The sequence below is a fragment of the Ambystoma mexicanum genome, chromosome 12, assembly GCF_040938575.1.
Source record: "Ambystoma mexicanum isolate Mex_15411 chromosome 12, UKY_AmexF1_1, whole genome shotgun sequence".
NCBI classification, from domain to species: domain Eukaryota; kingdom Metazoa; phylum Chordata; class Amphibia; order Caudata; family Ambystomatidae; genus Ambystoma; species Ambystoma mexicanum.
Genome location: NC_090936.1, coordinates 172,427,516 through 172,451,894, shown reverse-complemented (window position 1 = coordinate 172,451,894; position 24,379 = coordinate 172,427,516). Strand labels below are relative to the sequence as shown.

Below are 24,379 nucleotides of genomic sequence, written 5' to 3'. Positions count from 1 at the left end.
CTGAAAACAGGATTGAATCACAAAATAGTGCAATTCCATGCATTGCAACAAGTAGCCCCATAAAAATAATGAAGTCCATTAAAGCCCTGATCAAACCATTTAAAAAGGGAGGTGAATGCTGCATTGAGGATCACTTAGAAGCGGTGCATGACATTTTTAAAGCACTCCAGATACCTAAGGAACAGTACAGACAATATTTTCATTTAACTTTAGATGCCCCGACGACCAGCATCATAAGGGGATTAAATGAACAGCAGAATATGACATGGCTGGAGTTTGAAAAAGAAATTAGGCGTGATTTTTCTCCTTTTCAGTCATTGCAGGAGGCAAAGAAAGTCGCATACACAATTACTGCTGGACCTAATATATCCCCTCGCCAATTTTTACAAGACTTAAAAAGAGCATTTTCTCGTTTTGATGTATCTTTTGACTCAAGTTCCAATGAGTTTAAAACTGCATACTTCTATGGGCTACAGAAAGACATCATATCCCAATTGGTCCGTGAATTTGACCGTGACAAGTCCCTTGAATGGATTGTACATCAAAGCACAAAACTATATGAGGTACTCTATTGTCAGGGTAGAGAAAGTGATAAAATAAAAGATACTAGACCTAAATCTAAAGAACCCTCAGCCACAGTAATGGAAATCAGGTCAGCCAAAATGTCCCTTGAGTCTGCTCAAAGCCAAGGTAAAAATAATGTGACACCTGAACAAAGGGGTAATCAACAAAGATCGCCATTTCCTGTACCAATGTTCCAATCACATGATCCTAGTAATAGAGAGAGCTACATCAGCCCTAGGTATTTAGGGGACAGACCCCGGGTAGGATACCGGTCTGATATGGCAGGTATGAACAATAACCAGAGACAAAATCAAGATCAAAGAAATGATGGTCCCTACCAGTCATTGGGGACACAGAGCAGATTTGATCCCAGCACCATGATATATGGTAATCAGGATAGGCCTCGATATGTGGATCGATTTACTGATAATGGAAATCAACATAGGGGCCAGTACCCACAATCTGAGAGACAGGACATGAGGCAAAACGTGAACTACAATCCACGCCAGTACAATGATTCCCCACCAGGGGACTATAATCAAAGGATGGGTGCAACCCGCTCCCCTCCACAAATGAATCAAGAGTTCAGAAACCATCCCAACCGACATCAATCACCTGAGAGGTATCAGAATAGATCCAATCAGGGGGAAAACAACCAATATCGACCTAGGCCACAAAAAGAGGATCCTAGAGAGATGGAAAGGTTCCAGTGCCTTGAGGCCCAAGTGAAAATTTTAGCTGAGCAAATAGGAAAGCTCTATACAGCGCAAAAACAACCTTCCAAAGAGGGGGCTGATGGCCATAGCAATGACCGGGGGGCTTCCGAAAAGTGACTAAGTACTCATGATAACTGCAGTACCAAAATGACAGATTGCTCTAATATAATTTTGCATAACGACTCTGAGATGCCTAATGGATTAAAAATGAAAGTACCAGTAAATGAAATTGTGACAGAAAGTGCAAATACTTCTAAAAAAGAGGTACGGTTTAACTTAGAGCTAAATAAAACAGTAAAGATTTGCACAAATGAAAAAGAAACATTAGGAATTCCAAAAGAACAAAGGAACAGATTTAAGAAAAATGACTCATGCATGGGGAATACCAGTGAACAGGGAGTAAGTGGGGATGCTATAGCTCCTTCCCTGGGCAAGCAACACAATGACCAAACACAGACAGAAAAAGGAAATACTCACAAGGAGGGTACAAGTCAATCACCTGAAGAATTCTTTGAGCCACATATTTTTGAAGAGGCTGAAAGGGCTGGTATTACACTAAATGATCACAAATGCACAGAATTAAAAAATGACAAATTGCTGAATGATGTTGTTACACATGTTCAGTTGGAGGATTGTAATGTGGTCTCTGATGTTACCCAGATGGATGGGCGAACAGTGGCCACACTCCAAAAAACCTCTGAACATGGAGAAATGAATAAAATCTCTCGCACAGAAATGGGTAAAAAGGAGGGAAAAATGCCTTTTCATTTACCAATGTGCTTAGCCAAAAGTGAAAAAGACCTGAGAAAGGTGAGCCCTGAAATCAGTAAGAATTCACATTTCTTATGTGTATTAGAGGAAGTTGAGGACAGATATTATGCACCCATCACTGTAGAAGAAAAATGCCACACCTTTGCTATGATTGACACTGGCGCACAGGCCACAATTATGTCCAAGGAGCTGGTAAAGAGTATCAATGAAGGGAGGCCTCCACAGAGTCAGATCACAGTGAAGGAAAATCAAGGCCCAGTGCATAACTTTAATGGGGAGGAGGTGCCCATCATAGGTGTAACTGAGGTTGACATAAAAATAGGAAAGCACAGAATGAAACAAGAGGTATTGATCACATCTATTTGTGAAATTCCATTTCTGATGGGGACAGATTGCCTGAAAAGATTATCTCCTCTCATAGATGGGGTGAATGGAGTGCTGTGGTCCTTAACCAAAAAACCATTGAGGCCTAAGAAACTAAAATCACAAAACAGCAATATAAATGAATGTCACACCGTTGCCAAAACAAATGATGCTGTGGAGGTATATCTCCAGAATAGCTGCATACCTAGTGTCACTGTCATATTAATGTGTCAAGACAAAATGCAGAGCGACAATGAAAAACTACCTGTACAAATATGCTTGGACCCAAGGAAAGATTGGCAGACTGCCATAGATGAGCACACATTATGTTTTTATCTAAAAGAGAAAACGTGCAAACAGAATATTGCTCCTAAAACAGATTCAGAAAAACACATGACCACTCTGGCAGAAATACACATGGAAGATGAGCAACCATGGGTTCATGTTGGTATAAATGATTATTTTAAAACAATAAAAGCCACTTTAGCGCTTGAACATGAAAGGAGCTTCATTAATGAGAAATTGTTGCAAAAAAATTATGGAGAGGGAAGAAATCCCGAAATTTAGGATTAAAAACCAATATGTTTCTGGGTTGGACAGTCCAGACTTTGAAAACCGAATTGCAGGCAGATGCATGCTTAAAATTAGCATTGGGCAGAAAACAATTTACCATAATGTATGGATAGTGAGTGGAGCACAAAATGAATTTTACATGGGAAATGACATCATGCACAGAATGTGTATGGTGTTAGATTTCCTTAATCAAAAAATATGGTCACGCCTAGGTGGTCCGGCACCTGAGTTTGAAGACAAAAGAAGGGCTTATCATTGTGCACAACTGGTTCCTTATGCAATCGAATTACAAATGAGGAAAGATACTATTATTCCTGCATTTACAAAACAATTTGCAATGACACTAAAATGCAAAAATGGGCAGCAGATGAAAGGCTCTGATGCATTTGTATGCCTGAATGAATCCATAAAACAGCAAGGCCTGGATTATGAATACATTCCATTGGTAGACATTGGTGAGGGATCTGTAAAAATCATGGTAAATAATAAAGGTTGTCAGGATATTCATTTAGAGGAAAACTCCCCATTAGGAATGGCCATACAAAAATCACATTATACGGCAGATTTAAATAACATGGTGATTGGGAATATTCCAGATAAATATGTAGATGCCAAGGGCGAGTTGCCAGAACACCTGGACTCTCAGCCCAAAGGAATATTTAAAATTCATTCTGTGTTTCCTTATGATTCAAATGAGACGGTGTGCTGCCATCAAGAGGATTGCATAATATTTAATTTAAATGAAAATGAAAGAGAAAATCAGCCCATTGAAGTGGAAGCTGATATGCCAAAATATTTAAAAGTGGCAGCTTTACAAAAAGACACAGCCACACAGTTAGAAGAAAGCGCCGAGATTCCCTTACCAGAAGATTTCCCAGAATTTTCCAAAATGGTAGAAGAGCAGATCTCCTTAGCGGATGCATGTGAAAGCAATGAAGAGAGGGACAATCTGAGGGAGATATTTATGGAGTTTAAGGATGTATTTGCAAAAGATGCTTATGATTGTGGTTTAACTGATTTACATGTGGCCACACTACCAGAAGGTTGTAGCAGAAATCCAGTTTTTGTACGCCAGTATAGACTACCGCTGGCATGTTTAGAATCATTGGCTGAGATTATTAAAAATTTGGAATCACGGGGAATAATCAGGCCCATTCATAGCATATCCAATACGCCTATTTTAGGTGTGTTAAAGCCAAATGGTCAATGGCGACTGTGTGCAGACTTGAGAGAGTTGAATAAAAGAGTACCAATATCTAGATGGCCACTGCCATTCATTGATCAGGGCCTAGCTCAGATACATAGTTCAAATGTATTTACCACATTAGATCTCACCTCTGGATATTGGTGCGTGCCATTGGCAGAAGAGATACAACATTTATTTTCCATTACATTCGACAGGACTCAATATGTCTGGCTTAGAGCTCCGTTCGGGTACATCAATAGTGGGAGTGAATTTGGCATATTTTTGAGAAAGGCCATGCCGGATGCAGCGGAAAGAGGAACAATAGTTTATGTGGATGATGTCCTGATAAAAAATGAAAGCCTGAAAAGCCATTTTGATGAAATAAGACATGTACTTGGCCAATTACAGAAAGCAGGCGCCAAAGTATCTTTGCAAAAAGCACAATGGTGCAAGAAAAAAGTGAACTTTCTAGGGCATGAAGTGACTGAACATGGGCTAAATCCACAAAAGAAGAAAATAGAGGCCATACAAAGATTAAAAGATCCTAAAAATGTGAAAGGAGTAAAAAGTTTATTAGGGATGACAGGCTATAACAGAAAGTTCATTGAAAATTATGCAGAAATCACTCAACCATTGACTAAACTGCTTAAACTGAATACTCCCTGGAAATGGGAAAGAGGGCAGTCTGATGCAGTGGCTAAATTAAAGGAATGTCTTGTAAAGGCACCATGTTTAGCATACCCCATAAAGGACAGGGATTTCTTCATAGAAATAGGTTTTTCTGAACATTGTATGTCAGCAGTGTTATCACAAAAACACGATTTGAATCACAAAACCATTGCATATGCAAGTAAGGCATTTTCCCAAGTTGAAATGAAATTTAATGAATGTGAAAAGGCCCTATTAACCACTGTGTGGGCGCTACAACATTTCCGCCCCATTGTTCAGGGAGAAAAGGTAATTATTGAAACAAATCATCAACCTTTGCAATTTTTAGAGAGTAAAAGAATTAGATCAGGCAATCTAGCGCAATCCAGAATCACTTCATGGACGCTGGCATTACAAGGTTTTCCCGTAGAAGTGAGATATGGACAAAATAAAAAGAACCCAATTGCTCAAGGGTTAGCTGACTTACATGACTGTGCAGCTGAAAAAATACCAAATGAAATGGAAGTGGAAACTAGTTTGCAGGAATTTGAACAATCACCACACAAAGCTTTTGATGAAAAAACATGCAAGGATTTGCCAACTGTATATGTGGATGGTTGTGCTTTTCACATTGAAAATGACAGTAATAAGAAATTAGTGGCAGGAATAGGAAATGTCTGGTTGAAATGTGAAGGCGTTCCCAGTATAGGGATGAGGATTGGAGATAGGAGCAGTCAGGTGGCGGAATTGGCAGCCATTTATAAAGCAATTGCTACTGCAGTTGATAAAATGTTCAGTGAAATTGTCCTGGTGACTGATTCTGACTATGCACGGAATAGCTTTGTGGAGTATTTGCCTGGTTGGAAAGCAAGAGGCATGGTTACATACAACAAAAAGCCACTTAAACATGGAAAAATGATACAAGCCATAGACAAATTGGTGTCAGAAAATAATTTAACAATATACTGGAGAAAAATTCGTGGGCATTTAAAAACACCAGGAGAGGATAAGGAGGGAAATGATAAAGCAGACCACCTGGCTAAGATTGGGGCTGTGATGGGAGAATTGCTACCTATTGATTATTTAATGGGTGAAATACAAATTGATGCAGTCACACGTTCTAAAGCACCAAAGGAGGTAGATCAACCGGTGGTGCAGTGGAGTCATGACACGCCAGACCAAGATTTGATTGAGGCACAAAAGAATGATCAAATTTTGGGAATCTATTATAATCATTTGATAGATCCTGAACAAAATCCTTTAACAGAAAATGATTGTATGGGAAAAGAAGAGTTGAGGGTGCTATTAAAGAACAAAACACGAATTAGATTACAGGATGGACTCATGATTAGAGAGTCCATAACAGGGCAAATACAGTGGGTAGTACCCCTTTCATTCAGAGGACTAATGCTACACCATGCACATGATGCCATAACTGCCGGCCATAGAGGTTCACAAAAAACATTAGAAATACTAAAAGATTATGCTTACTGGCCACATATGTCCCAAGATGTGGAATTATATACTAGAGGATGTCTAGTATGCGCCCAATTTAAACCTGCTTCACCAATGCATAGAGCACCATTGATGAAAAGAGGCCTAACTCTCCCATGGTCAGATTTGCAAATAGACTATGTAGGTCCTTTAAAAAGGTCGAGCAGGGGACACCGTTATATTTTGAGCGTGGTATGTTTGATGTCAAAGTGGATTGAATGCATTCCTGCACCAGATTGTAGTGCGCAAACAGCAGCCACATTGCTGGTGAACCATGTGTTCTCAAGGTTTGGGTTGCCACAAAGAATTGAGTCAGACAGAGGAAGTCATTTCACAAGTACTCTAATGAGTAAGGTATGGCAAATACTAGGTGTGAAAAGGAAACTACATATCGCATATCGGGCGGCGTCTTCAGGTACAGTTGAAAGAAGCAATAGGTCTGTTGTGGATATTTTAAAGAAATTTGTGGCAGAAGCAGGTTCCAGCTGGGATTTACGTTTACCGTTGGTTTTGATGGCAATCAGATCGACTCCTGCCAAAGCAACAGGTGTTAGCCCCCATGAGGTCTTAACAGGTAGGAAAATGGTGTTACCACAACACCTACTATACAGAACACATGAGCAAACCCTTGTGAGTGCATCCACAGTTCATGAATATATTGATGAACTGAGGAGGCATTTGCAACATGCATTTGCTTTTGTGCAGAGAAATCTGGAAAGAGCTGCTGACAGTGCAAAATCGTATTATGATAAAAAGACATCAGTAAAGGAATACAGTGTAGGGGATCAGGTATACAAGTTTCATTTTGGAAAAAGTAAACAGAAAAATTCTAAATTTCTAGCAGCCTGGCAGGGGCCATTTCGAATTATAGATAAGGTCTCTCCTGTAGTGTATAAAATTTTGAAAAATGAAGGTGAAACAGCAATAGATCAGTTTGTCCATGTAAATCAAATCAAACCATGCCATCCCAGACATGAGATCAGGCAGCTTGAGCATGTAGAAACAGATAAAGTCCCTTGAACACAAAAAGAGAAAATAAATGGGTGTAATCAGGAGGCAGTGACAAAGAAGTTAAAAAAGTTGATTGTTATGATGGTACATAAACACTGTAATATATGTAAAAATATATAATATAAGTAAATAAATAAATAAATAAATAAATGCACATATAATAGAAGCTCATGGTTGGTGTGCAGAGAGAAAATGTGTTAAATATTGAATGCTGTTTTATATCTGCTTGTTTTCTTTTAACTTGTGTTTAATTTCAGAAAAAAAAAAAAAAAATGAAATATTTTTACCAAGCATGTTTTATTTTTGGCAAAAGGATGAAGTTAGTATTACGCTATGTACTTAATTTGTTATTTTCTATTTTGATTTAGACAATTAACATTATTTGGTCGGAGGTTCCGGGATCAGAGCCCACGGGAGAGACGATGGAGTCCTGGAGCCCACGAGGACGGATTCCGGGAAAGCCCCAAAGAGGGGTGAAGACCAAGGCTGCAAAGCGATCAGCATTGAAGATGATACCGATGATATGGTTAATGATGATGATATTTGGAGGGATCTTCAAGAATTCAGAAGCACAGGTTGTCATTGAACCTGGACCAGCATCTGGTATCGCGGTGGAAGAGGCACCAGGATTCATCATGAGTGATAGAAGGATGATTTTCCAAAATATATACATACCGTTAAATCCTGGGATTTTGATTGAAAAACACTTGAACAATACCGGAATTAAGATTGAACAGACTAAAGAGTGGCTGGAAATAAGAAAAGAGGACGCTAAGCAGTCAATAAGAGATATATTAATGCAATTGGAAAAAACATTTGTGAATTCAGCAGACATTAAGAAGAAGAGAGGAAAGAGAGGTGCGGTGATGCTCGCGATATCAATGGTAATGTCTATAGTTGGAGCGATAATAGGTACCACAATATCAACAGCCAATTCTATTTCGGTAGGAACACTGAGTACTAAAGCACAACAACTGAGTATTGATCTAGAAATAATACAAAAAACATTAGATGGAATTAGAGGGGGACTGGATGAACAAGTGAGATTCATAAATGAAACTGCAATCATTCTAAATGAACAAGCGGATGTAATGCAACGGGCGACTAAAATAATACTTAAGCATGACAGAACTTTAAATGAAATATTGAACATAATGAGTCCTGTTGATAGACTATTAACGAATTATATGAGAGAAGTTCAAACTGCAGTTTCACAATTGATTCAAGGACATATTCCCTTGTATTTTGTTTCGCAGGATATCATTCGTCAAATGATAGAAAGATTGACCAGGAGGGAAATTGACATAATACAGGTAAAAATTGCATTCGAAATGGGGAATGCAATGCCGTTATATGTGGACTTGGAAAGACTAGAGATCGGATTTTTGCTATGCATCCCATATGTAGCCCCTGAACTTATTTATCAAACGAAGTGGGTACACAACGTGGGATTTTGGCAAGAGGACAAATTCATTAAGATTAAGACTCCAGAAGTGGTGGCATTTCAGTCATGGGAACCTGAAGTTTATTTAATACCAAACCTGGAAACATGTGTAACATTTAAAGACCAAAATTATATGTGTCCAGGTAAACCGTTTGTTCCTGATGCCACAGATGCTATTTGTGGTTTGAAATCTGACCTAAGTATATCAGAGGGATGTGAAGTGATTATTAGTAATATGGGGAGTGAAGAAATGGCACAGGCTAAGATGGTCAGAGGTAAATGGTTGGTCAGCACCTGTTTAAAGAACATGACGGTAGTACATTTAAACCATGGAACATACGTGGTTAAACAGGTGAAATATAATGTTTTTTATTTACAGGTTCCAAAGGATGCAATTGTGTCAATTGGGGGATTAACATTGTTTCATGTAACAAATTATGTTTGGGAAAGCCAAGTGGAAAATATCGATTTTTTTCAAAGGGATACTTTTACAATAGATCCAGATGTGGAATATTTATTGAATCACAAAGAAAGACATGTTATAAAAATGAATTTGAGAAAAAACAATATTACAATTAGTAATCTGGGCATAATAGAAGTGGAAAGATTTAATTGGGGAACCTGGGGGGGACGCTCAATAGTGGGTTTGGCTATCCTGGTGCTAATCATGGGCGGATGGTTGATTGTGCTATCAGTAAGAATGAAGATGTTATTGATTTTACTAACTACGTCAGGAAGAGAAAGATATCCCAATACACATGCATTTTAAAAGAAAAAAGAAAGAACAATTTGTTTTTAGGAATTGGCTTGGATCGTAGCCAAATTCTAAAAACAAAAGGAGGGTATGTAAGGATATTTGGCGTGTTACAGCACAGAGTACAACACTACTGCACAGGTAGCAATTTTTTTTGATGCAGCACCAAATGCCTATGGTGCATTGCTATATGTGTTACCAGATTAACAAGAAAAGACAGGCTATTCAGTCAAAAACGATTTTAACATATAAGATGCAAATCTATTCTTACAGTTAAAAGCACACGTGCTCATTTAAAAATGCACACTATTTTTCACCTGAAATGCCTATGGTGCGAGAGACACATTTGAAAATAACAACTAACATAACTTATAACTAACCTGACTAATGAAACATAATCCACTAATAAAAATGTGTCTCCACTGCAGAATTAGGCCTATTCTGAAAGTGAACTTTTAAACGCACATCCATTTTTTTTTTCTCCTCTCTGCTGCCCTGTCCACATAATTACAGGAAGCAAAAGAGCTCGAAAGAACAGGAAATCAGTTGGTTACAAAGTATTACTATAAAAATGAGCCATTGTGTAGAGAAGGAGGAGATGGCATGATTGATTCTGATTGGAGCAGCGTCATAGCAAGTATCATGCTAGAGGGAGTGATCAGAGTTTTGCTGTGGGGAGTTTGAGGAGAGAGAAGGGGTGTCAAGATTTGGCAGAGCTGGGAGAAAGACCTTTTCCTGGTTGGAGCATTCCTATCTGCAAAAGCTGAGAATTCCAAGCAATGACCCCGGTTTGAGAAGGCAGGCGTTCCTTTTTACTGGGGTTAATCTTCAAGGGAGCCACATTCAGAAAGAGAACAGCCAAAGAAAACTCTGAACAGATAAGGTAATTACATAAGTGTGGGAGCTGAGTGTGTACGAGACGATAATGTTCAGTCAGAGTAGGAAAGGGGATTCCGGTGCCTTAATCACACGTTAATGTTGCAAATGGTGTTCTGTTCTCCGCCAAGTTTTTTTTTCAGAGTATTACAGACAATGCTGTTAATGTGCTGTTTTATTTATTTCTGTAAAGAGTGAGATCGTGTTTAAATGCAACTTTTATAATACAGAAAAATACTTGAAAGCAGACAGGTGGTGTGTCTTCTGTTTACCAATACAGTGCTGATGATGAGGGGAGATTTTTAAACAATACAATTGTCATTTTAAGACAGATGTGTGCATGACATATTCAGTATGGAGAGTTGAGAGTGATTGTTTGTAGCATAGCTCGTTGGAGGTACATGAGCCAATGGGAAGAGAGACTCTCTGAACATAGTTCCCTACCGTATATAAGGTAGTGGAAATTACCACAAAATTACCACATATAGCTCTCTGTCGTAAATAAGTCAGTGAGATCGCCCATGGTGGCACACTAACACTAACACTGAAAATGTGGTATTCCTAAAATGTAGGTCTGAGGTCTCTCTAGTGATTACACGAAAAATCTAAGCAAAGATAAGGGATTCTGGACATTGGGGCCACAAATAAAACAAGGGAATTATGCTCACCAAAATACCACCAACCACGTATACCAAATATGCATGTCTGGGTGCTGAAATAATGCATGACAACTGTATTATTGTTGCACATGGCCAAATCTGAATACAAAGAGTGATTATTGCTAAGTTACTTTTCGGCGATAATAAAATACCGTCAGGCCCCAAATCTCCACAAAATACCCTACAGTTTGAAGGGTATCCCTTTTGTGAAGTTTTTCTGTCAGTATGTTGGCCTCTCTTTTGTAGTCTTCTCGATTAGTGCTGTTCCTTTTCAACCGTAAGAATTGCCCCAGTGATAAATTGTCCCGCACATGACGTGGGTGAAAGCTGTTATAATGCAAAAGAGAGTTCTTATCTGTGGGTTTATTGTATGGTTTTACATAAAGTAGCCTTTTTTTCATGTCCGCTTTGATCGTCAAATCTAGATAATTTATTTCATATCTATTTTCAGTATAAGTGAACCTTAAATGTCTATCTTGTCTGTTTATCCATTGATGGAATAAGGCTGCTTCTTCTTCATCGCCTCTCCGCAGGATAAGAACATTATCTATATAATGGCGCCATAGGCGTATATGCTTTTTGAAAGGATTGGTTTTGCTATATGTAGAGCTCTTTAAAAAAAAATCCATGTAGAGGTTTGCGATACTAGGGGCCAATGTTGCCCCCATCGAAGTGCCCTGAATTTGTTTATAACATGTTCAGTTGAAGTGGAAATAGTTTTATGTTAGGGCGATCTGTGTGCACCACAAGATGAAAGACGAAGGAGTATTGGTATTTTTAGGCTCTTGCAGTAGCCGTTCTTGAAGCCTCTCCAAGAGTAACATTTGTGGTATGCTCGTGTAGAGGGCAGCCACATCCAGACAAATTAAGGTCTCCTTGGGCCTCATTACGAGTCAGCCGGTCCGGAAAGAACGGTGGTGGTAAATCCGCCACCACTGTTCTTTCCAGACCGGCTGATTAAGAGTCCTGCAGGCGGAAGGTTTCACTCCTGCCAGGTCTGACCTGGCAGGTTTAACACCACCCGCCTGCAGGCAGACATGGAAACACCGGCACCATTACAGCATGCTGCCGGTATTTCCACTTCCCCATTCCCATGGAGTCCTATGGGACTCCATGGGAATGGGTATTAATAGAATTACGCTTCCGGAATTACCGGGTGACTGGGGGTGTAATGCCCCGGTGATTCTGGCAATCACAGAGGCGGAATGGTAATACAAGTCCGGCGGTAACCTGCCAGAATTTCCGGCACGGTTACCGCCGGACGCGTAATGAAGCCCCTTGTCTTGATCAAGCGGAATGTCTTCTATTTCTTTGATTATTTGCGTGGTGTCCTTGACATTTGATGTCATTGTCTTAACTAACGGCTGTAGATATGTGCATGCAAATTTAGTAAGGGTTCCAGTATTGAGTCTAAACTGGAGATTATAGATCTGCCTGATGGTCTTGTCAGAGGCTTATGTATTTTAGGCAGAGTGTAAAATTGAGGCATTCTTGGTTTTTCTGTTAATAAAAACTCTGCTTCTTTTTTTGAAATCCATGCTCTTTCTAATGCTTATGAATTTTGAATGTGTTCACTTCTGTCCTGGATTACTAATGCTCCGCCCTTACCTGCTCTGTGGATAATGATATTGTCACTTTTCAATAAGGATCTTAGTGCCGTTTTTTCAATTTTTGCTGACATTTTGAAACCCTTTTGCTGTTCTTTTTTTATTTTCCAGTTTTTCTAGATCTTGTGGTAATCTACTCTCAACAACTATTGCCTCTGCACTCTGTGCTTCTATTGGTGTTTTAAAGGTAGGTTTTTTTCTTAGCCCACCCACTGTCATTCTCTTCAGTTTCCAATTCTTTATTTGCAAAGAATTGTTTAAGATTAATCTTTCTCATGAATTCTGAGAATTCTTGTCTGAGGTTGAAAAGTTGAAAAGACTGTATGTATTACTGGTCACAAACCCTAAACCTTTCTGTAATACAGTTGATTCGTTTTTCGTTAAGATGGGTTTTGACAAATGTACCACAATGCTCTCATGCTGCATGTAATCCTTGGCTCCATGTCCCAATCCTGTGGTTGCCTCTCTAAAAAATGCTGTCCATTATATCCTCTTTTTTTGCTGCCTTGTCTACCCCTTCATTGTCCTCCTCTAGGGTTTCTTCCTCCAGATTGATGATCCATATTCCTCCCTCATTTTCTGACCCCTTAAGAGAGGTTAAATCCGCCATGGTAGTTGGAACACCGGGAAGGAAGTCTTGCTGAGAGGGACTGGGTGGCATACATGCCAACATTGCAATGTACCTGGGAGGGAGATTTCCCCAAGGAAATCGGGAGACGTGCATTTTCTCATAGGAATGCATTGGGGCTATGGTTATTTTAGGCAGGAGACCGTGAAAAATAGCAATATTTTTCGCAGAAAAATCGGGACTCTCCTGCCTAAATCGGGAGGGTTGGCATGTATGGGGTGGTGTTGCTGTGGTCGAGATTAATGTGCTTTCTACAGCTGCACTAACAGTGATGTAATCTATCCATCTATATGTAATTAGTTGCATTTATGTTATTGTTTTATGTATGTTCATGGAGTATGAATAGCAGGCCGGTAAAGAGCCAATTATATTCTAACTAATAGTTTATGTGTGTATTATTGCCTTCCTGAGTCCAAGAACTTTCATTCCATTTAATAGGGTAAGTAATTCTGAGGTTTTTACACGTGTCTGGAAAGCAGAATACAGGCTTTCTCAACATCACCACATCATGTACTCTATTTAAATATGTATTCACTATTTAATATGCACTTTATGCTAAGGACTGGTTATGAAATAAAAACGTTTTTTTTGTTTTTTTTTTATCAAACCTGTTTCATTCCTCTGAACTGTACACAGGAGGCGGGAGATACACTGGTGAAGGGCTAGTGCACGCACGAGCCAAGAAGTGAATCCCTCAATTCTTTACTGCTGTAGGAAAATGACTATCGACCATATACACTAGTGTGTAGCGGTGGCCATCTTCGAAACTGTTTAATTTCTAAAATAAAAGAGAGACTAAACTAAAAAAAATGGAATACCGTAAATTATGAAAAGTAATTCAATTCTTTGTTTCTGTTGAATAAGTCATCATTACAACAAGCTTTCTAACAGAAAAAGTATAGAAATCAATATATCACTAGAAACGTATTATTCTACATTACTATTAAAGAAAAATGAAAGTTCAGTGATATTCGTGGTTAGTTACTCCTTAACAGCGTTCTTTGTTTAAAAAAAAAACGAGAGTCGCACCAGAAAATAAGTCCAAGAAGCTGTGGTGTACTATGCGCGTGTTTTTTGTGTCTATTTGTGTGGGTAGACCGAAACACCGCCTCCTCTCGACGAGGACTCGTTTTGCATGATGGCCCTCTCGCGAGAGTTGGCGACAGGCTGCGAATGGCAGCACCGGTCCAGGAACAGAGGCAAGAGTCGGCGGAGGTTGCGAAAAGCTGCAACGGGCTCGCACCGGATCGTGACTCGTTCTGTGACGTTACGCTCAGTGGCAGTACTGCCCGCGACCACAATGGCCGACCAGGAGTTGGGGGGCTTCTCCCCGAAGGAGGAGGGCGAGCTGGAGGACGGCGAGATCAGCGACGCGGACAGCGGGGGTAGCGGTGGACCCCAGGGCGGCGTTGAATGCGTTAGCCGACCCTCTCGCTACCCAGCGCTTCGCCGCGGGGAACCCCGTCGCTCTTACTCCCCGCCACCACACGGCTATCGATTGAAGGAACAAACGTTTCGCTCTCCCCCACCCGGTTCCATGCGACCCCCGCAGCAGCAGTGCGATGGCAACCCGCGGCCTTCCTTCTGGGAACGCAGCAGCACTGTACTCGACCGACTTCGTTACCGGGTTGGGGGTCGTGGGCGCGGGTCTAGGGGCGCAGCACATAAGCCATACTGGGAGGAGGAGCGAGGTGGTAGAGACTGGGGTTGGGGTAGGGGAGGGGCGGAGAAGACCCCGAGAAACTTCGGAATTAACATCGGCAACAGCTGGAGAGAACCCTGCACCAGGAAGTGTATCCTGAAATGTTCCCCTGTCTTTTGGGTGTGAGTGTGGGGGCGGTGGTGCGATCTATGGATTTAATTCTTGTTGTGTCTTTGCTTTTGAAGGGGTCGTTTACTGGTCCCGTTGATGGGGGCACGGCGGTGTCAAGTTCGCATTCTGAACCTCTCCACGTATTAATGATGGGGCGTTGCGGTGAAAATGTTGCTCCAGCGTACTGTTTCCAATGAGCCAAACTTGATGCATGCATTGGAGGCTCACATCAGCGTGTTGGATGTTACACGAAACTAGGGAATGGGGTGTGCAATTTAGAACATTTTTGTCAATTCGTGTACCACATATTATGCTTTAAATGTATAGTCTAAACATCTAGATTTCATGACCCATTGGTGTGATTGTTGTCCCTAAAGGTTCAACAATGTAGTTCCTGATCAACTGCATGTATCGAGCAAACCAGGTTCTTTTAGGTTACAGCATTGAATCTCTATGCTAAAAGGTCCTGATCTTTATAATGAGGGTTATTTGTGTGTTTTAGTAGCTGGTTGATTGGCATGTAGCAAGAATAATCTCGAGTAGTGTTATGGAGCTGCCTTCATGAAGAATTTGGTGACAAGGTTCCTTTGTGTTTCTGGTTGGATTGGCGAGGACACATGTGGTTGGGGGTGTTAGTGTGACTTATAGCAGTTCAGGAACTCTTTGGTGACACAGCTTCTGCCCGGGCATCCGCAGCCAAGGGTAAAAAAAAAAAAACAGCAAAGTGTGGCTCCCTGTTTGGGCTTAGCGCCAGAACACCTTCTCAAGCCAGGGCTTCACCAAGATCAACCTTTTCATGATTTCTTCCATGACTGTGTTTCCTTCAACCCATATGCATGCACCACAGAGCTTCTGTACCTCATAGGGCAAAGGAACACTGCTGTTTTGGGTCTTAATGATAATGTGGTTACCTATAGCCCCATTCTAGCCCATCTCTGAATTTACACCTATTCCCAGCCAGCCGCCCCTTTCCGCTTATCCACTCACCCCTCCCCCCCATCACTCTTTCACTTGGCCTCTGGAATGCACAATCCCTCTGCAACAAGTGTTCCTACAGAACTGTCCACTTTGACTATCACCCACAACTTTCACTTCTTGCTATTAAAGAAACTGGGATCACCCCTCATGACTCTGCTACATTAGCAGCTTCTGACTATGCAACCTTCTTCCACACTCCCAGACCTGTTTGGAGCAATAGTGTTGTGGGTTTGCTTCTCAAAACCTCATCACTGCATCTCTTGACCCACCCTCTGAAATCAAATATTCCTCTTTTGAGCATGCTACTATTCAACTCCCTTTTCCTACTCCCATCGCTGTTCTGGCTATGTTGACCTCTCCTCCCCTCCGCCAGTCCTCTCAACTCCTTCTGATGTCGCCCTTCTCCTTGAGTCACTTCCTACCAAGATCTCCATTCCCATAGTGGGGAATTTAATCTTCCCAAGCCCACTGCAGCCACCTTTCTTGTACTTCAATCACTTGTATCTGACCACTCCCTAAATGACATGCCTCTCTTGATCTGGTCTTTCTAATTCACTCTACTCCTCTGACCTCTCCATTTTTCACTTTACATCTCAGTTCCTCCACCTTCTACTTATCATCTCTATTGAATGAATAAGGGGAAATTCAGGCTGGACTCTCCTGTCCCTTGATGCAAGGACATCTCTCCTGTCCGGTTCCCCAATTCATGTCTCTTCCATTGACTATGCTTTCTGACTTTTACTATGCAAATAAGACTCCACTTGACGAACACTATCTTGCTCACACCTTCTTAGCCTTGGATCACCTCTGAAATTCAGACCCTCAAAGCAAACCTGCACCATGATCTACGATGCTGACGCAAATTATGGGCTCCTTTTCTACCACAAGCCTACAGATTCCCTTGCTACTCTAACCTCTGCACTGGACTCTTCCAAGTTCTCTATTTTTACAAACCTAATCTCCCTTCGCAGTCGCCCCTGAAAACTTTCGTCTAGCCTTCCAATGTTCGCTCGCACCTCCAAAACCAATATCCATCGCCAACTCTTTCTGCTAATTTAACTACTTTTCCTCTAAAATGCATGACACACAGAGCCCTCCCTCACTCCTTCCCAAACTCTCCTGTCCATCTCTTCTACACTCAATTACTGCTCACCCTACCTCTCCTTTGGAATCAGCACCCATCCTTTGCATTGCTAACCCATCTTGCAGTCCTAGCCACGCTTTAGGTCCTCAAATGGTTAAAGTTTCAGTCACTATCACTTGCCCTTGTATCTGAGCTCTTAAACCTCTTTCTACTGTTGGATTCTGTCCAGCCTCCTTCAAATCTGCAACTGCCTTACCCCTGTTGAAGAAACTCTGTGCTGACCCAAACGTCACAGCAAACCTACCTCCCAGGTTCTCACTTTACCCATTATCCAAATGTCATTGACCCCATCACTAAGCATCTTGAGGATAATGGTCTTGGGAATCAACTTCAACCTGGTTTCCGTAGTAAACGATCCACCAAGACTGTACTCCATGCATTTCTCCAACTTTCTCTCTAATGTTCACCAAACCAAACTCCTATATAATAATGGACCTTTCTACTGCTTTTGATGCTGTCTACCATTCCTCGCCACCTCACTCTTCAGGACCTTGGGTTTCACAAATGTGCTTTTGCCTGGATCGTATTGTGCATGGAAGGTCGATCTATAAATCTCTTGTAACTCGCATACTTAGGACCACACCCCACTCTTTGTCAGCATCCCCCGACAATCATCCCTGGGACCCTGCTCTTCACCCCCTATAACTCTCCCCTAGGGAGACCCATCTCGTCCTTTGGCTTTCGCCAAGGACACTCCAATATTTGTTTCCTTTTCCTTCACCCGAGCCACCTCGGAACAGATTATGAACTGGCTCCCTGCAGTTGGTCGCCTGATGGCTATATGCTGCCTCATGCTCAACTCTTCAAACATGGAAGAAGTATTTCTCTCTGCTTCCAATGCCATCCCTACTCTCCCCTTCCCATCTGACCTTGTTGCTCCCACGCCTCGCAATGTTGGGGTACTCTTTTAATAGCAACCTATGACAGCAACAATTCCTCACTGCCTCTGCTGCTCATATGAACCTCCTCAACAGTTGGAAAATGTCCTTTTCTTACTAACCACTTTACAAAAATTCTTGTGCTCAGCAAACTTTATTACTGCTAAAGCGTACTATATGGCCTTTCTTTTCTCCCTCTAGACAAAGTCCTCAGCTTTGTTACCTGCACACTCTACAACCTACCCAGACGCCCCCACTTCTACCTACCGACAACATGCTGGTTAGCTTTCCATGCGCAACCACTCTTCAAGTTTACACAAGTTCATTCTTCTAGTCTACAAAGTTACCAATGGGCTTGCTCCTCACTACCTGTCTGATGTAGCTCAGTGTACTCATCTTGTTCCCTCCGATCCTTCTCTACACTCAACCGCTATCACATACCCTCAATGTGCCTCCTCTTGCTTTTGCACTTTCACCCTAGTCGCCCTGCTTCACTGGAATCGACTGCCCATACCAATGAAAGCCAGCTTAACTGCAAGTCTTTTCAAAGCTTGGCTTAAACTTACTTGCTAAAGAGCACCCCTCCCCCATCCCGCCTTCTACCCCATCTCCCCACCCGCCCCACCACTGCCTACTGTGACACTTTATTTTGTATATTTAATTAGTGCTCTTCTTTGGTGAAAAGCACCCGCCCTCCTTTTTAGGTTAATGTTAGCCTTGGAAGTCACCTGTTTTCTTTTAGCAATTTTGTTTATTTTTTCACTGCTATGTCTGCAACTGGCTCACTACTTCTCATCTTTATGCTATTGTACAGGCTCCGTCATGGGAATGCTTCTGGTTGTAAATGTGGTATAAGCCATTTCTGATCGAAATTGAGACCTGTGTTCTTCCAAAAATTACACACAAACCTAGAATTCTAGGTGGTCTTGGTAGGACTAGAAAATCATTTGAGTGACTGTTATGGTTGCACCAAGGACATCGCCAGGTTACTGTTTTTCGGGAATATATTGAGTTGGTGTGGTAATGCTTTGTGATTGTGGTGAATGAAATTAAACCCATATATTTGCAGTAATGACACCATGATTGTTCAGTGAAATGACACTGATTTCCGATTATGTTGGGAATAAGGGCGGCACCTGGTGCTGTTCATGGGTGAAATGATGGACCTTTGGTTGCCTGGTGATGTTTGTAGCAAGGCAGTGCTTTTGTGGCTGTTATGTCAGACCGCAAATTCCTCGATGGATTTGGTATCAACATAGACTCAAAGCCATTAGCAACGCAAGCTTACAGATGGTTTTGGCGAGTGGATGCCTAGGGGACCATTCCAGCAACTGGCTGTCTAAGATGTTACTGCATTGACGGTTGTGGAGGATAAAAGGATTTTAGTGACAGTTGGAACAAACCACAGCTGTCTACTAGATGGGAGATGGTTTGCCCTGAACCCCGATTTTGTAGTTGTAACACCATGAGCTAGTTCTCAATGCTCTACTTTTTCTGTTGTTGAAAAGCCACATGATCTGCCACACGTTCAGAGTGGTTTGCCATGCTATTCAGATTATTTTGTGCTGTTGCTGGAGATGGGGTTGTGGCTCTGTACCAAAGGTGTTTTCTACCACCGCCTCTGTGGCGTCTGTCGGTTTATGAATACCAGAGTGTTGTGTAAACATTATCTTGAGTCTGTCCCGCTACTCTGGTGCTGATTTCCACTTTAGGGCAAGCTTCATAACTGCTTCAAAATGATCGGTCTTCCTGGGGCACACCCAGTGGCATCTGATTAGTCTGTTACTTGCTTGCACTGATTCATACATGTATACAGGTTTTCATTTGGCCACTGCCCTTGTTTGGTAAGTCTCTGCCTGGTTTCCAGGGGCAAAATGACCTTCATGAGTGGTTTCATGCCAGCGCAAGTGGGGTTGTATCAATGTATAATGGTCGACTCGTTACTCTGTCGCTAAAGTTCCTTGCAGTTGTCCCAATGGGGCTTGGATGACCGTTCAGTGTGTTCTGTAATAGTTACCTCCAACCCTCCCGTGGAGGCAAGGATGTGCAAGAACCTGGGGACATTTGGTACATGGGAACGTCTGGGGCAAGAAACTGAGTTATACGTCATAGTGGGGCAACTGCACCATCTGCATGCTCACACTTTAGAGTAGTAGTGTGCCCATAATTCATTCTTACGTGTTCTGCTGCTTTCTTATCCTGCTAATCTTTTACCATTTGAAGATACAGCCGGGTGGGTACCTACTCATTTCTTTCATGGATTGCCCGTTATTTCTTCAATTTTTTATCCAGTTTATAAAAATGTTAATTAGATTTTTATAACCCCATAATGTTGGTGTCTAATGCGTCTTTATACCAGATATGCTCCTATTGTTTGGGACAGATGTTTACTTTTTTAGTTTATATTGCACATTTCAAATTTGCAAGTCTGTCTTCATGAAAGATGCCTTCGAGCAGAAATAGGTTATGCTGATTCTTCTGTTACGGTCGATCCATTCTTGTAAATATGTTTGTTTGACTGTTATATTTCATTTACATAAAATGCGCTGCTGTGCCTTTAGGTGGTATCAGCACCTCCTTGTGTTCTGTACCCATGGCTTATGTTTTCCCCTTATTAAAATGTTGTATTTTTTCTTAATTATTTGGTTACCACTCTTAACTCACTCCTTCATTCCACACGTTGGGTAAATGCTTCTCTGCAGCCTTGAGCAGGGGGAAAAAAGGGTACGGGTCAGAATGGCTTCAGTAAGTGACCATGAGAAGGAACTGACGGTTAAACCGGAGGGTTTTAACAGGACTCCTTGCCTCCCGGTTCTGGCATGGGAGGGCTTCAAGCAGACTGCAAGCTGGCGGTGCTCCTTCGGAGAGTGCTAAAGCCGAGTCACAGTGCCAAATTTCAGACAAACTGCTCACAATCTTTCTTGTGTAGTAGCAAAGACTCAAAGCTTTGTCTTGCAAGACAATTTACTGAGTTACTTGTTCTCTCCACCAGAACCATCCAGCAAGAACATGACCCGCCCAACAAACCTCCACCATTAGAGGTGATAAGACCTTCGAGAATAGATTGGTTTTCCGTTCTCCTGAGAGGTGGCTTACCAGAGTCCAGTTTTTTTTACTTATTCTAAACACTGGCTAGACCATTTTCAAAGCCGGTGTCTCCACTGTACTAACCATCTGACATCTTGAAAGCTCGGCCCGGGTGAATATCAGGATTGACATCTTTGTTTTAAGAAGTGGCTGAACTTTCCATTGTTACCTGCTCTAACCTTCTGTCTGAATGGTCTATGCCACTTTGACACCCCTGGTGCTAGCAGCTCCCATGACTCAGCGTAAATTATGCACCCTAGTCTCAGAAGTGGATTTAAAGGAGAAACTATCAATGATCATTCAATCCTTTAAAACTTAATTGTTAGCTGTAAAGAATGACAATATTAGAAAGTCCTTTCTTCACATTAATATTGGTGAAAAAGCACATGCAATGCGTTGATCACCTGATTGATTACCAAAACAGAAAACATAAGAAATCTGCATCTACGTTATTTAGTTGACATCAAAAGTACCAGCAGAATATCTGACTTGTTATTCGGTATTTAAGTTCAGAAATATTGTTTTTCCCAAATAGGCATTTTACAAGATGCATGATGTTTAGATTTGGTAGATACAACTCAATGGAAGTAATTTGGTTGAAGTTAATGTTTGCTGTGTATTAAAACTGTTAAAGGATACACATTTTGAAAAGCTTAATAGAATGCATCCAACTTGATATTTGACACTTTGAAAATTCAGGTGGTAGTGCAATGCATTGAATAATTATGAAACAAATGGATTTAGGTTTAGAATTTTCTGTGAACTAATATCATTGACAGTTAAGTTTATGGAAATGTATTGAAATGTTAGCACAAATTGTTGATGGTAACGCACATTGAGATTTAGCTTTACTGGAATTTAAGGGGTGAATTGTGGATAGACATTTGTAAATATATAAATTGTTTTGATGTAATGTTGCTATAATGAACTTTGTAGCGTTTATGGTTTGATTTAACCTAAAGCATGCTAATTAAACTTGTTGGAGCACTTTGTATTGTTCCACTGGTAATAGAGCACATTCACTACTTTTACGGATCAGGAACATTTACTTGACTTTTAAATTCTTTGAATGCCATGTGCCATCAGTTTTTTTTTTTTTTTTTTTTTTTAAGCCATTAATGCAGTACCTTACTACCCCCTGCTTCTGAGAGCTTTGTCCTGGGACTAGTGTTTGTTTGTATCTAGAGTGTGGAATAGGTGTCCTTTCTCTTTTGTGGATATGTTGATTCACCTTTCCTTTTTGCTGTGGCACCTGTTACCGGGTGTGCTAGTCCATTGCTCCGTGAGATCTGTGATTCCTTTCTCTAAGGCCGCCTCCTTTAGCACCATTCTCACATGTGGGCACTTTCTGGTTGGTGGTGGGAGTAGGGGCGGGGGGTGGCCTAGACCCTTGCCCCTCACTTCTGTTTTTCAGGGGGGGGGTTGTATTTGCAAACCACTATGTTGTCTATGCTCACCTGTACTATGTCCAAAAACAGTTGCCCTCCCATATACCTGCGCTTACACAAGCATGCAGTGGCTGGTCCAGTATCTGTACTGTCCAGAGATTGCCACTGCAGTATTGCGTTGGTTTAATAGCCTTAACTTGAAATCCGCTCTAGGTGCATTGGTAAACTAAATGTACCCTCACATCTTCAGTCTACTTTATGTAGTCAATACAGACTCGTTGTGCAGGAGAAAGTTCCAGATTATCCACTTAGACTGCATTTTTACCATTTGTGTACTACCTGCACATATTCTGACGATATCCCAAGCACTATCCTTTAACCACATTCAAACCAATTGACCTTGTGCTACATTGAGCCGGTCACAAAGAATTGTTGTGAACTTCACACAGTGTTACCAGATGTTAAAAGAATTCACATTCCTGCATAGTGTTACTTGTTTAATGAAAATGGGATTTGTTTAATTCGACTTGTAGTTCCAAACAAGAAATCCTCTTTACAATGTATTGGACTGAAGACGTTCTAGGACTGGGAGGCGACACAATTGGAAGTGAGGGTATTTGTATATGGTGGCAGAGAGGGGTGTTCACCTCTAGAGCGTTTGAAAAATGGATTAATATAAGCGTCACCAACCTTTTGTGCACAATGAGCAACATTTGCATATCAAATGAAACCAAGAGCAGTAGCCTTTCTTCTGTGGACCATTTTGCCACTCAGTTGGTGAAAGAAGTATTGCAACACAAATTATAAATGTAATAAACTGAAGACTGCTAATGGAACTTTTTAATTTGCAGCAAAGGAAATGTACAATGACCTTTAACTGCATTTGACATTAAGTGGTTAACAGGAAATGAGGAAATGGAGTGATCTGTAGCACATTTTTGCACTGTACCAGTCAAAATCTTCAAAATTATGGTAGGACTAAATAAACATTACCAAGAGCATCATGTTCTCTATCAAAATATTTTTAAGAAATGTAGCGCTAATATTTGGAATCTAAGTTGGTCACATATTGAGCACTGCTCTTCTGGTGGACTTTGGGGTTCTGCCTGACAAAGTTCTGGGGCCTTTAGTGGCAAATGGTGCATTCCAATGCATACAAGAAAAGTAATACTGTTCCTCAATCATTAATTACTGTATTGTGGACTGTTTTTTTCCTCAGGAATGTTATGACATTTTTCTTTTCTGATTGAACTAGGAGTGATTGCTATCTTCTCGAGTTCATTTTCCGATTGCAATGGATAGGCACCACATAGAAGTTTTGACAGCCAGTGGGGGCTGATTGGCAATGTTTAAGCCCAACAAGGAGGCATTGGAAATAATTACTAATTCACAATAAATTACAGGATATTCTCTTAAAACTGTACAGTTTAGAGGCCACAAAGGCTTTGTGTCTTTGAGGGCCATTGACAAATGGCGTCCCCAGTTCTGGAGGTCTAGGTTATAGAACGGGAGGCCCCATGGTTCGATGTAGAATCTAGAAAAGAAAATTGAACCATGATTTAATGAGTGCTTTGTCCATGGCTGGCCACACTTCTAGTTTCAAAAGGACATATACAAATTGCCAAAATATAAGGAAGCAAAGATTTTGAAAAACAAGATTTAGAGTGGGCCATGTCTTCGAATGACAATAAATTGTTTTATTTTTAATGCAATTGTCAGGACAGGCATCATGCCTTTTCCTTGGACACAGTCTTGAACAGTTATAGACCAATTTCCTAACTGGACATTTGACATTCT

General features: G+C 41.1%; 1 protein-coding gene across 1 annotated transcript in view; it reads left to right on the top strand.

Annotated features, from left to right (window-relative positions):
• Positions 1-14,419: 14,419 nt before the first annotated feature.
• ZFC3H1 (zinc finger C3H1-type containing) overlaps positions 14,420-24,379 on the top strand; it is a 1,590,362-nt gene continuing 1,580,402 nt past the window's right edge. The window contains exon 1 of the mRNA XM_069628251.1: positions 14,420-15,087. Coding sequence (XP_069484352.1) covers positions 14,430-15,087 — 658 coding nt within the window. The 5' untranslated portion in view covers positions 14,420-14,429. The remainder of the gene's footprint in view (positions 15,088-24,379) is intronic.